The sequence below is a fragment of the Rutilus rutilus genome (genome assembly GCF_951802725.1).
Source record: "Rutilus rutilus genome assembly, chromosome: 19".
NCBI classification, from domain to species: domain Eukaryota; kingdom Metazoa; phylum Chordata; class Actinopteri; order Cypriniformes; family Leuciscidae; genus Rutilus; species Rutilus rutilus.
The window spans coordinates 18,071,784-18,086,361 of NC_140232.1; the positions used below are offsets into that span (position 1 = coordinate 18,071,784).

At 36.8% G+C, this 14,578-nt stretch overlaps 1 protein-coding gene across 2 annotated transcripts in view; it reads left to right on the forward strand.

Annotated features, from left to right (window-relative positions):
• Window positions 1-354: 354 nt before the first annotated feature.
• ipo11 (importin 11) overlaps window positions 355-14,578 on the forward strand; it is a 172,323-nt gene continuing 158,099 nt past the window's right edge. The window contains exons 1-3 of one of the 2 annotated variants that reach the window (XM_084390373.1): window positions 355-529; window positions 5,010-5,156; window positions 13,136-13,236. In XM_084390373.1, coding sequence (XP_084246499.1) covers window positions 5,019-5,156; window positions 13,136-13,236 — 239 coding nt within the window. In that variant the 5' untranslated portion in view covers window positions 355-529; window positions 5,010-5,018. The remainder of the gene's footprint in view (window positions 530-5,009; window positions 5,157-13,135; window positions 13,237-14,578) is intronic. The other variant, XM_084390374.1, reaches the window with a different exon arrangement.

Sequence of the window (14,578 nt, forward strand, 5' to 3'; positions counted from 1 at the left end):
CGCTATCTTTTACCACATATTTCGTGTTTAGGGCTATATTTAACGTCATAATTACTTTCTTTAATGAAGAAAACCAAAAATAATAGGAAAGATAGTCCCTCTATTTAATATCTACAAAAGACAAGTTCAAAATAACCTTTTCCTCAGATAACCAAACTTTATAATCACTTAATTTTGTTATTAGCCTATTTATTTAAGCTAATTTATATTTTATCAAGAAAACCTAAAATATTCAAGACAGCATTCAAATTACAATCAACTTACTCAACATTATAACAGGGGCTTAGGCTCAAAATTAAATAATCACTTAAATTTCGTCACTTCAAATGTTTGGACGTGCGATGACGTCATTTTAGTGCGACAGCAGCCACTGTGGATGGCGCCATCCTCATCACAACGTGATCGCGGTGTTTAGAGGCGACTGCAAACTGTTTTCATCTCACCCGGCATTGACATATTTGCGGAAGGTATGTCAACAAGATCTTCGGCTTGAGGGGATGGTTTGGGTCTCATAACTCCTCCAGCTAAAGTAATTCGTGATGTTAAATACTTCACTTTAGTCCGTAGGCCGACATGCGTTACAGTAGAGTAACGTTATATTAGCTAACTTACCGAGCTACATACTAGATGTTTCTCTGCTTTTGTTCGTGTGTGGATATTTCATATCACTGGGATGAAATCATATTTTAAAAGACTGATCATAATTCGCTTTATTTAGGCTTTATTTTAGCAAATGACAGTTGACAGATTAAATATATCGTATATATTCGAATACAAACATTGCTTGATATTTGATACCCGTTCGAATTAGATTTTTCTCAAAAGTGACAGCCCTAATACACCATTCTTTATTTCACAGATCATGTAATGTTTACAGTTTAAGGGTTTCATACATAAACAGGCCGAGAAGAAGCTCTAAGACATCATAATTATGCTGGTACTACAGAATGAATTCATAATGCAGATATATCCACACGCACGTGGACATGCATCATTCCAGATCGCTTGTGTTATTGACCTGGTCTCGAGGGTTCAAGGTTGATGATAGCTATATTATAATGCAATATGTTTTGGTTTTGGGTGAGCAAAGACGTGTCTATTTCATGTTTACATTATATTCAGTCCACGTGTAATCTGGCATCAGGGATTTGACTCTAAATCTATTCAGATTTGGTGGGTGTGTTTTATGAGCACAAATCTGTCAGACCTTTTCACTGAGAGCAATTATAGATCGATATATCAGCCACAGTTTTAATTCATTTATTTGATTATTCGCATAGGATGGTAACCATTTGGTCATTGAACAAAAACTGAACTTTAGTTGTTGTTCCTTTTCTGTCAGTTCCAAAATCTACAAATAGCCTTTTGAGTGGTATTAAACATTTAGTTAAAAAAAATTTGTTTTGTAATGTATGATAGAATATTGTGTATATAATGTGTTAAATAAGTGCATTTAATATCAGCAATTTTTGTGAATATTATTTATATACTACCTTTCAAACATTTGGGCTCAGTAAGATTTTGTTGCATATCTTTTTTTTTTTTTTTAAAGAGCAAGGCTGCATTTATTTATAAATACAGTAAAAATAGAGTAAAACAGTAATATTGTGAAATATTTGTATGATTTTAAAAGAACAGTTTTATATTTTAAAATGTACTTTATTCCTGTGATGGCAAAGCTGAATTTTCAGCATCATCACTCCAGTCTTCAGTGTCACATGATCCTTCAGAAATCACAATATGCTGATTTCTCAAGAAATCTTTCTTCTTCTTCATCATAATCTTGATCTTATTATTAATGTTGAAACAGTTGTCCTGCTTAATATTTTTGTGGAAACCGTGATGCATGTTTTTCAGGATTTTTTGATTAATAGAAAGTCAAAAGAACAGCATTTATTTGAAATAGAAATGTTTTGTTATAGCCTACATTTTATTATTACTGTCACTTTTGATCAATTTCATGCATTCTTTCTGATTGAAAGTATTTTTGTCAAAGCTGTAGCCTATGTATTATGCATATAATTAAATTTGTGTTTCATATGGTCCTTACTAAGCATTTTATTTATTCAGAACACGGTCAATGGAGATATTTTGTCCCCCAGAATGGTATTTTTATGGCGTCCGCCAGCAAGGGCTGATTTGTCTCTTGTGTTGTGGTGTGGCTTCGTAATGTTTGACATGTATAGGCTACTTCTGATCACAGCTTAACTCATGTCTTAAAGGCTAGTGAAATATGTCACTATACCTCAAATCCATGTGACATTCTGCTCAATTGCCTGAACCCAGATTATTTGACCTTTTTTTGTTGTTCTCAGTTGCTCTTCCCAGATCTGAACCTGCATGTGATAGTTTGCATTGTTTATTACCTGGTCTAACAATGGGTATATAATACAGGGAGGCAGACAGATTAATAAATGAGACTTTTTTTTCTTTCTTTTATTTGAAATCAGATGTGATTGCCAGAAAGGTGTAGTTGAGTCCTTACACACAAGATTGCCTGGAACGAACACATCGCAGCTGGCAACCTTCCGCTTGAAACACCTTTAAACATGCTTGCAGTGTAGTTGCACTTATCGCTCTAATAACTATGAGATTGTACTTCAAGCATTGATGCTTACAACTATGTGACTTACAAAATGCTTTTGAGCTCATAATTTAAAACGCACAGCATCTGTGCTGTGTTTACCAGTAATTAAAAATAAAAATGGGACTCATTTCTATCACAGCATGGATGCCATTTAAGTGGCTACTTTCTGTTTGTCCATGAGATGGGAAAGCTCTAAAGCCATCTGCTGTACTTTGGCCTAAAAGGACATGAAAAACATTGTAGGTGTTTTTGCTTTGCAACAATAGGGGGCAGAGTTGCACAGCAAACTTTTTCCAACTTTGATGTTGTTTAATTTTCTTTGGCTAGAATAAAATAAAACAAGCCTGGGTTCATTATGCAGATTTCACTATAGCAGTAAGAATGGCTCAAGGTCAAGACTTTAGGAACAGTTGACATTGTTGTAACTTACCTGAGCAGGTAAACGGCCCAATGTTCAGAAAACTCCTCCAGGTCCTGAAAATTCTTCCAGTTTCCAGCATCTTTAGGATATTTGAAATCCTTTTTTTCTTGCTTAAATATATATATTTTTTTCATTTACTACTGCCCTTTGGAAGCAACAGAAGATACAGGCTAGCCTACATGTTTCCCGGAAGACAGATTAAGTACAATTTACATTGATCTTCAAATTCAAAAAGTTTTCACCCCCCTGTCACTTAATGCATTGTGTTTCCTTCTTGAGCATCAGTTAATGTTTGACCTTAAATTAAATAAAAAAAAATAGTTGTGTTTGAGTCCCTGAAGGATTTTTCTGAAGAACATTGGGCAGTTTAACTGTTCAGGACAAACAAGAGACTAAAAAAAAAAAACAGTTGTGGATCATCCAGATAACGACACACAATATTAAGAATCATACATAAACTTTTGAACAGGACATTTTTATAAATTCAGTTTTTTTTTTTTTTTTTTTTTGTGGACCACATGTAAACATCTTTTATGTAAAATATCTTATTCAGACAGTAAAAAAATAACATGCATTTTGTATGACATTTTTACAGATTCTGCAAGAGGTTCACAAGCTTTCAAGCAGCACTGTGTGTGTGTATATATATATATAGGCCTATATATATACACAGTGTTGGTCAGAATTAATGGCACCCCTGGTAAATCTGCATTGTTTATCCTTTTGATCTTTCATTAAAAATAATTAGCAAAAATCTAACCTTTCATTGAAGTAAAAGAATTGAAAGTGGGGAGGAAATCAAATTATGAAATAAATGTTTTTCTCCAAAACACGTCGGCCACAATTATTGGCACCCCTAGAATTTTTTACGAGTAAAATATCTCTGAAGTATATTCCCATTAATATTTACCTTTATTTAGCACACCAGGGTGACTAGGAACATGAAATTGTCCAGCTATGACTTCTTGTTTCACAGGAGTTTAAATATGAGGAAACACAAAGGCCAAATTCCCTTAATCATCCATCACAATGAGTAAAACCAAAGAATATAGTCCTGATGTGCATCAAAAGATTGTTGAGCATCACAAAATAGAAAGTGGCTGTAAGAAAATAGCTAAAGAATTGAACATCTCCATTTTGACCATCAGGGCAATAATTCAGAAGTTCCAATCAACTAAAGATGTTACGAATCTGCCAGGAAGAGGACGTGTGTCTATACTGTCTTAATGCACGGTGAGGAGGAAAGTTTGAGTGGCCAAAGACTCTCCAAGGATCACAGCTGGAGAATTGCAGAGATTACTTGAGTCTTGGGGGTCAGAAAGCCAAAAAAAAAAAAAAATCAAACAACCCTTACACAACCACATGTTGTTTGGGAGGGTTTCAAGAAAAATCTTTCTCACTCCTCCAAATATAAACTCCAGCATATTCAGGTGTCAGACATAGGGCTGTCACTTTACGTTCGAAAATCGATCAGACCAACCAACACAAGTTTCGAAAACGAAAATAGGGAATCGATTTTAACTTCTCTCGGAGCGCATCCAGCTCATCGCGATACGCCCGCAGCGAACGCGCGTCACACGGCAACTGCAGGCTTTGACCAACACACATAACAGCAAATTATACTTCTGCATAATGTACTTATACTTATACTTCTGCATAATGTGTCTCTTTTTACTACAAAACTGTGAATTCTGCTGGTATTCAGACAGTCTCATGCATACAGATACAGATTCGGGCTACGGTCTAGTCTACAATCGCCTACGTAGGCGAAATTTGTTTGACAAACACACTTTCATATATATATAAAATGATATGATAACTCATCGTTGCTAAAAGTGCAAGCTGTAGTTAATGTTTGGTCGCGAATAAACTGCTATTATTCTAAGTATTTCATAAAAGCAAAGGACTCTGGTGGGTAGCACTGTTAACTTAGATTTTTCAAGAATCCAGTCTAATAAGATGATAAATGAGCCGTATCGTGTGCTGTGTTTGTGTTTGCAGCTTTACCTAATGGACATCCAGAGCGGCAGCTCGGTGGTGCTGCAGGTTTTGACCCAGGCCACCAGTCAGGACACAGCTGTGCTCAAGCCTGCAGAGGAGCAGCTTCGCCAATGGGAGACCCAGCCTGGCTTCTACTCAGTGCTGCTGGTGAGAATCTGCTCAGTTTAGGGGCACGATGCAACAAAATAACTGTCTGAATATACACTGGGAAAAAAGTGTGTTGGATTTACATGTTTTTATTATGTACATCAGTCCAACATGAGTCAATTAAATTAACCAAACATAATTTGTTGAAGAGGTCATTTTAAAGTGACTCAAAGTAGTATCAAAGTGATTTTATATGTTTCCCTGACAGGATTAATTCATTCATTATCATATATATTTTTTTGTTAAATGACTGATTTATAAGATTGTACCAACTAGCTAACAATAGCACATATTAGCATGCTAAGTGTTAAGCATTAAACGCTCCTTGAGAAAAGTAGTAATGACATGCGCTGTATCATTCCACAGCCGAAGCAAATGCTCCACTCTTTTCTACAGTGAAAAACAACATTTTGTAATATAAACAGTGTAATATAAACGTTGCTTACAATTCCAATATAATTGAACATAAACACTATTAAACACTATAATGTCTCCACCTTTTCTCATCTTGCTCAAAAACGCATAAAATAACACTTAATTTCAACGTTTAACTCTCCTCAATATGTCCCAAGCAAATCATGCTGGGAACTAACAGTTTCAGCAGAAATCATTTCCGATGGTTCACGTTCACCCTAAATAATTGAATCTAGTAGATTGCACATTTTAGAGAATTACATTCATCGAAAGCGAAGAAATCAATTTTAGAAGAGAGACGCAATTTTGTTGCGTAGATCGCAAATAATAAGATTGAGTAGATACAATATGTTTTCCTATTTTTTTTATTAAGTTTGTAGTTCAATGTTTTATGAGGCTTTTTCCTTCTTATTTCTGTGATGCATTTAAACCGGGGCTGGTGGTATGCCCAAAATCTAATTTCTTGGTCATTTTAAATCAAGCAAAGCTTCTTTTATCAAATAACTCTTTTATCAAATTCAAGTGTTGCATGATGTGAAGATTTTGTATTGATGCCAGACTGGTAATTTGTTTTGTTTTGAATAACCTTACCTGTTGGTTTGTCCAAAATTCCAAATAAAAAATAAATAGATCTAATTAAATGAAATAATTTTTAAAGTAAAGTCACTCAATTGTTTATGATATTGGTCATATTATCGCCCACCCCTAGAGCTAGACTCCACCTTCTGTTTTAAGGTTAGAATAATGTGGCCATTCCTATTGTGCAGTAACCTTTTTGAATATATGTGTGTGTGTAAATATTTTAGGGCTGTCACGATTCCTCGATTAAACGAGAGTACTTGATTTTTAAAAAGTCCTAGATTGCAATTTACCTGCGAGTAACCGGCAAAATACCAGAAGTGGCGCATTTCACTGAACCGCATTATCAAACTGTAGTCTAAGGCTGTACGATGTATTAAAACCATTTGAAAACAATTCTATAGCACAGTGCTATTGTGAATTCACAAAGGCTGCAATTCAATTAAATAAATATATGCCCTGCGGGTTTTAAAATATATGCGCTTTATTTAAATGTGTGTAGGTTACGTGCTCCATTCACAGTAAATGCTGCTCCACAATGAACTGTTATCATTTACATGCGTGGAGCGTCTCAAACTCAATCTCTGAATATGCTGTGAGTTTGGGTTGCTTAAAACGTTCATCTGTGAACGCAATGTGTGCCATTTCATCAAATTTGTAAGGAAAATCATTTATAAACCTACACCAACAGAGTAGAATACATCAATATGTTTCTTAATATGCAAACTGTTTCCCTCGCTCTGAGTTTGCATGTTTTGATGTCCACATATTCTTTTTCCAGAAATTACATCGTAAAGAAGTCGCCAAATACTGTATTAAAGATTAAGTGAACATTCTAAACTGATATTAAACGAGGATTTAATCTGCTGTAAAGTGGAACACCAGGCTGCTGGTGCCCTCTGCAGGCATTTGTTATAATACAATGTTGATTGTTTATATTATGTGTAATATTTTATTTATATTAACAGTGTTGCTCTTTAAAACCATATGATTACTTGCTTTTAATACTTTATTATTATTACCTTATTGTTATTCTATATGTATTTTAAGTACTTTTAAAGGCTATTGTTCACTTAGGTCTATTTTTATTACCACAAAAAAAATAAAATAATCTGATTACTCGATTAATCGTCAAAATACAGATTACTCAATTACATAAATAGTCGTTAGTGAGGTGTTGTCTCAGGTACTTAAACTTGCCTGACAGTATTAACTATTGCCTAACTTAACATTAACATCAGTTATTTTTGTTTTTTAAACCGTCTTTTAAAATCTTTGTTCTGCAGATTTCAGTAATTTTAATCACACAGGTTGGGAAAAAAGTGAGGCAAACTAAAGAATACCACAGAACATCACATCATTTGTCAAATATATTAATACTACTTACTGATATTTGTTGTTTTCCTGCCAAAATGATGTCATTATTGTACTAGACGTTGCCAATTAAAAGGATATTGAAATATACTAAAATATTAAGAACTATTTTTAGAAAAAATAAAATAAATGATTAAAGTAAAGAAGAAATAAAAAAACATGGAATATTTCTTAGTACATTTTTTTATTATTAAAAGAAAAAAAAGTTACGTTTTTTTTTACTTCAACATGAAAATAAAACTACCGAACTGCCTTAAAAATAAAAATTCAAGTTTAATATTTTATCCTATATGATAAGGCACGAAAATAAAATGCGTTGTAGAAATGACCCTTTTGGGTTTTTTTTGTTTTTTTTAAAGTCTTGGTCGCTGAGCCGTGACATTGAGGAAGATTTTGTTGGAGGCTGTTCTGTGCTCTGAGTCTGCACTGAGGGGTGATGGTGTTCCACCTGATCTATGGGCCGACATCCACACCAGATGGCCATTAGCTGCCGTGACTCATTTTGCATTTCATGCCATGTTTTATTTACAAAATAAAAAAATACGCTTTTTAAAGCAATGAAGTATGCAACAGTTCTTAAGGGATGTCAAGGGCTGCCAGTGATGACAAACCAAACAACGGTGTTCTAAGTGGTCCAGGAGGGCATTGATTCTGCATACTGAACCCATATCATTTTCATAATAATATGCAGTTCATGCAATTATTATTATTTTTTTTTTTTCATTCTCTGCACTGGCACATGGGCTAATTTATTTAAAATGTGCAATTAATATTTTACACTTCATACTAGTTGTAGATGAATTAGTAATGACCTTTGAGCTGCACAGAGGTTAAAGTCTTCTGAATGCAGGGGGTATAATTCTGTTACATGTCATGGCCTATCTCCTTACAAACAGCCTGAGTTGTTGTTCTTATCTTTAGAGGTGAACACATCCAGTTTTATGTAAATATGGCTACATTTCAGATGCTGAACAAAGGCAGATTTAAACCTCTTTTATTGTGTTGACAGTGGAGACCATGCTGTCCTGTTTTTTGGCTTGAGCTTTAGTTGGGAGGAGCAGCAGAAGGGTGATTCAGGACTAAAGGGGGTTGCACACGGCACACCGGATGCGCAGCTCGGCGCCGCGCCGCGCAGCGCCACGTCTTTTAAATTCGAACACATTATTCTCTATGAGAGTACACACACTGGCGGCGCCTTTCGGCGTCTGTCCGCGGCGCCCAGCAACGGCTCAGGACCGTGTTCAAAATCCTGCCGCGCCACAGAGCGCCATTTACATAGTTTTATATTAAATTTACATTTATGTGTCTCAAATCGTAGTTAATGTATATACGGACATCACTGTGTGCTGCAATATACATCCATCCATCCATCCATCCATCCATCCATCCATCTTCTACCGCTTATCCGGGGCCGGGTCGCGGGGGCAGCAGTCTAAGCAGGGATGCCCAGACTTCCCTCTCCCTAGACACTTCCTCCAGCTCTTCCGGGGGGACACCGAGGCGTTCCCAGGCCAGCCGGGAGACATAGTCTCTCCAGCGTGTCCTAGGTCTTCCCCGGGGTCTCCTCCCGGTGGGACATGCCCAGAACACCTTCCCGGGAAGGCGTCCAGGAGGCATCCGGAAAAGATGCCCGAGCCACCTCAACTGACCCCTCTCGATGTGGAGGAGCAGCGGCTCTACTCTGAGCTCCTCCCGAGTGACCGAGCTTACAATATACATTTAGTTTTATATTTATTTACATAAATCAGAATATTGCTGATGCTAACGGATTTTCAGGTGAGAGTTGTCCTAGACGTGGCGCGGCGCTGAGCTGCGCGTCCGGTGTGCGGCCCCCTTGAGGTCTATACCAGTAAAGGAAATTTCACCATTCTTGATATGATAATCACCATTCACGTTTCTCGTTTAAAGCTACACTGTGTAATTTTTTAAGTTGATTCTTAGCAAAAAACCCTTTGTTCTTTCAAAATGGTATGTGCTCATTAATGTGTAATTACTTCTACCAACTAATCAAGTATTCTCGTAAGCGTAGAATCTGCCATTTAGAATACATACGAGCGAGTCGCTCAAATGGCGGCAGCCATGTTGCGCCTCCATCTTGAAAATACATCAGCCAAAGAGGGTCATACCTGGAAATTCAAGCTTCGCCTTTCGCGTTTTTACACTCAGTGGCACCGTGACGAATGCGAGGGGGAGATTACTCGCGACTGTCGGCAGATTTGAAATAATACGGCCACCGTAGGAGTTAAAAACGCCCTCGGAATGGGAGGGGCTAGAAAGTAATATTCAGTTGGAAGTCATAAACAATTTCACCACTAGATGGGAGAAAATCCTACACAGTGTAGCTTTAAAGTTACCATGAATGATTTCCATAAACCAATTTTTATGTACATTTTGGGGTATCACGTAAAAAAAAAAGCTGAATGGAAACGCCAAGATGCGCATACAAAATGTATTCACTCAATTGAGGCTGATACATTTATCCGATAAAAAGATGTACATAAACTACGATGGAAACACATCTACTGAATAAAACCCTCAATGCCCAACAAAAAACTCGCGTGACTTTGCCTCAACAGTGGATGTGATTGGATGACTGGACTAACCAGCGGACTAATTTCATTGCACAGCATCTCAAATGTTGGTTTGATCATTCTGAAATGTCTGAGCCAAAGTCTGTCATTAAAATGATTTGGTATAATGACCTCCCAGAAGCATCTCGCACGAACGCGTTACCAAACACCAGGCACCCGCCTCCGAATGCAAGATAACGTGTGTGTACTCGTCCCCTCCACGCTGTTGGACATTGTTGATGTTTGAAATCAACCCAAACAAACACCGGTCTCGAACACCGATCCCCTGGCATGTGAGGCGAGTGCACTAACAATGACGCTAAATACTGCATTCACTAGCTGGCCACGCAATCCAAGAGTGGAGTTCAGTTTATCATAGCAGATGCGCAAAAATATAAACGAAAAATAAAGGGCAGATGATGAACGAATGAAAAGGAATCGCCAAAAATGAACGTACAGTACACAATAGTAATTTCAAACAAGAGTTTGTTGTTAGTAACCAACAGCACAGCAGCTCCAGACAAATAATGACACTCAAACCCAGTGTTACTCACATGTGGAGAGGATTCAAAGCAACCTCCATGGTTGTTTTCAGGCCTTCCCGCTTGGCTCTCTCCAGCACTGGAAAGCTTTTCTAATATTAACGTGGGTCCTAAGCTAATTACCGATTAGCCCAGTCATAACCCTTCATTTTCCAGTGATTTCTTCTGAGCTTTTCTCTTTTGTATTGTGTCTCATTTCTATTTCCGCAGTCTTTCTTCAAATTTCCCTCTTGCTCGTTCTCCACCTGATATGCTATACACGTTTGTTGTTGTTTGTTCGTGTGTCGGTCCGACTAACTTCCAAACAGCGTTTTTCAAATACCGCTTGCTCCAGCTTTAAAGTAATACAATATAAAATAACTTGCATATAATCTTTACTGTGTGAAGTTTATTGTAATTGAGATCCAAATGGAAAAAGGATCTTGTATTGTTACTTACACTTACCTTTTCTGCTATGTCCAAAAATATATGGTGAAATATGTCTTGTGGAAATAGGTCAACCAGAATAAAAGAGACATTTTATTTCTAGGATTACGATTCAAAATTTGAAGTGCTTCTTTGACCCATTGGTGGTGCTTTGGGTTTGAAAGTCCAACTCTAAAATTCATCCTGCATTGATGCATTAGGCCGTCTTAATTTCTAAATTGAGCGTGCAGTTATGAATTTGTGGGTGCAAACTGAGAGAAAAGATTGCAAAATAGTAGGCTCTTAAAAAAAAAAAAAAAAAAAACTTCTACATGGCCTAAGGGCAGTTTCATACTTTTGACATCCCTATTCAGGTCCAAAAAAAATGTATTCTTCAGGATTTGCAGAAATCTGCTCTTGTGCCGTGTATGACTCAATCGTCTCTCTCTCTTTCAGAGAATGAGGTGTCTGTGGACCCTCAGGCTCGGCCAGTACAACCACTCTCGTCCCCTGAGGGGGGCTCAGTATGACCCCTGTAGACATACACCACTGGCTATGGTTGTGTAGATGTCCTCTCAAATCCTTTAAGCCCTCAAATTTGGCACAGACTTCTTCGTTGGTGAGGTTTAGCATGAAATAGGATTGCAAAGGAACGGAACCCAATCCTACGTATCAGCAGAGTTTTTCCTTCAACGACTACTGCAGGTGTCAACTTCGACTGCAGTGCTATAAGAATGTCTGTCACGTCCCATCATCCTCTCTTATCTGTTTGTGTTTGAGCCAACCTGCTGTCACTCGGTCTGTCACCCAAAGAAATAAGCCCCATTTGTATGGATTCGTGTTCAGCTTATTTGTCTACCCAAATGGTGCTTTCAGTGACCTTGAGGTGAATTACTCGGAGGCGGCGAGTCAATTTTTCAGAGTCATGTTTATTTGTCAGCTGTCTATTGATATGATATTCACCTGTCACATTTTGAAAGCAATAAGCATTCTTTTGCGTCACAGTGTCATGTAATTCGGCGCTTGTTTTTTTTTAATGCAACAGACTTCTTCCTCACGGTTATCCTCTGTGAATTATTGCACTGTGCTCATCGTCTTATGGACTCTAATCTGGCTGAGTGGAATGAGCCCGGTCTTTGAGCAGTCGAGCATTGAGGCTTTGGGTTATGGTGGCCCTGCGTCAGAGCCTGGCGGAGCTGCTCCCTCTTGAACACAGCTGCTACTACATATTTATCAATGAGAATTAGCTCTCCGTGGCCTGCTTCTCGCTCCCCGCGCTCTTATTCCGGACATGGCATGCTGGATTAAATCCCGAAACTCACTCTACAGTGGAATAGCCTTTAATTATTCAGTGTTGGACTTTAGCCTCACTAACCTAACTTGCCTCACCTCACCTCAGGAAATGCATGAATACAGTTTTTTCACATTGCACATTGTCGTGGTTTTTTTTTTTAAAGGTAAAGTGTGTATTTTCTGCGTCACTAGAGGCACCAAATGAAAGTAAAAAAAATTATACATTTATTAAAAAGTATATATAAAAAAAGAACACTCCACCAAATTTATTAAGAGACCATGGCTGTGGTGAAACATATACTTATATTGACATATAATCATATGTTCGCATATAATCATATATTGTGCTTTTTTTTGTTTTTGTTTTACAATAATCTGTTGATAATTGAATGATTTGTACTTGCACTGCCAACATATTAGCACAAATGTATTTTTATATTAACTAGAAATATTTATATTGTTTCTTTGCCGAATTGTTTATTGTATTTACATGTGTGTGTTTTTGTGTGTTTATATACACTAAATTTTGGGGCCAGTTTATTTTTAATTTTTTTGGGAAAGAAATTAACACTTTTAATCAGCAAGGATGCATTCAATTGATGAAAGATTATTTAATTTCAAATGAATGCAGCCTCGGTGTGAGCATAAATGACTTGCCCCAAATGTTAGAATGATTTTGGCCTGTTGTCAGTTACAGAATAAAGCATGACAATTCAAACTTTTCACTTCACCCCAAAGTTTTTTTTTTGGATTGTTTTTGGGTTTATAGGTCTAATATCTCTTTCTCTTTGATCTTGCTCAGAGCATCTTCAATAATCACTTGCTGGACGTCAATGTGAGATGGCTAGCTGTCCTTTACTTCAAGAACGGTATTGATCGCTACTGGAGAAGAGTCGCACCCCAGTAAGTACATCTGATTCTTCATCACCATTTCTAGACTTTTCTATCAAGGCTGTTACTTTAAATGAGAGATGAGCGTGATGTTATTTTCAGAGATGTCTTCATCGCCCACATAGAACCATTATCACATTTACGTCAAAGCAGCCCAGCAATACATCACTGTCTAATGTAAAATTACATTGAGCGTTTTTATTACATGATTATGAATCAATGATTTCTCTCATAACTAATTTAGTGCTAGCTAGAACTGCACTGATTAAAATCCAGGTTCCTTTCAAAATTATTCATTTGAAATGCATTTAGTTTTTTACCTTTAGCATACATTTAATAAAGTTAAAAAAATTGGCCTTTATAATGTCAAATTCTTACATTTGATCTATAAATTCAATTATAATAACAAGACACTAGGGTCGTTACCAAACGAATGAAATAATTTACACTGCAAAATTATAACTGCAATGAATAATGTTATGAAATGAATGTAACATTTTTTAATATACAGATAAGAAATGTTGGAAAAAATGCAATGATACTTTTAAACATGAATCTAAACTGCCAGTAGGTGGCGGCTAGTCACTTAATGAGTGAGTCATTGAATCATTAATTCAACCTATTCGTTCAAAATGCTGATTCATTCAGTAACAAAACACAGCTGAGTGTTGCTTTGAGAATGTGCAATAGTGCTGCTATGATCTTTGTTTGGAACTATTTTCGTTGGTAAAATAGAACAAGAACAGTCAATATTCTGTCTAAAATGTAAGTACTTGTTTATTGAACTAAAATCTATGTAACATTTGCAATCATTATGATAATATTCAGAAAAACAGCTCCTGTGAGATGCATGTTTCTTCTGTGAGTTTCTTTAAGTGTGTTGTTACGCTCATTTCTTTTGATTTCTCCACAAAATCCTCTCTCAAAGAGACAGGCAGCGTGAGCCTCAATAGCACGACCTTGTTACCAGAAATACACTATCTATTATTGATCGCTGTTGTTCACACTGAATGCAATAAAATCTGAATCATTCTCGTGTTTAGATGTTTCCCTAGTTATTTTTTTTTCACTGAAGATTTAATCAGGCTACTTGTCCGGTCGGGCAAGTAAAGTTCTCTTTCACTTGCCCCTTCAAAAAATCCACTTGTCCCGGATAAGAGGACAAGCATTAATGTCGAGCCCTGATTTCAGTATTAGTAATGTTATTAGGTCCATAGACAACTATAAACAAACAAATAACAAACAATAAAGAATTTGCAATATTGAATTAATTGTGTGGGGCTTTCACTGAGGTTGAGTTACCACCTGAGGAGCATAAATCCTCTTTGTGTGTGTGTGTGTGCGTGCGTGCGTG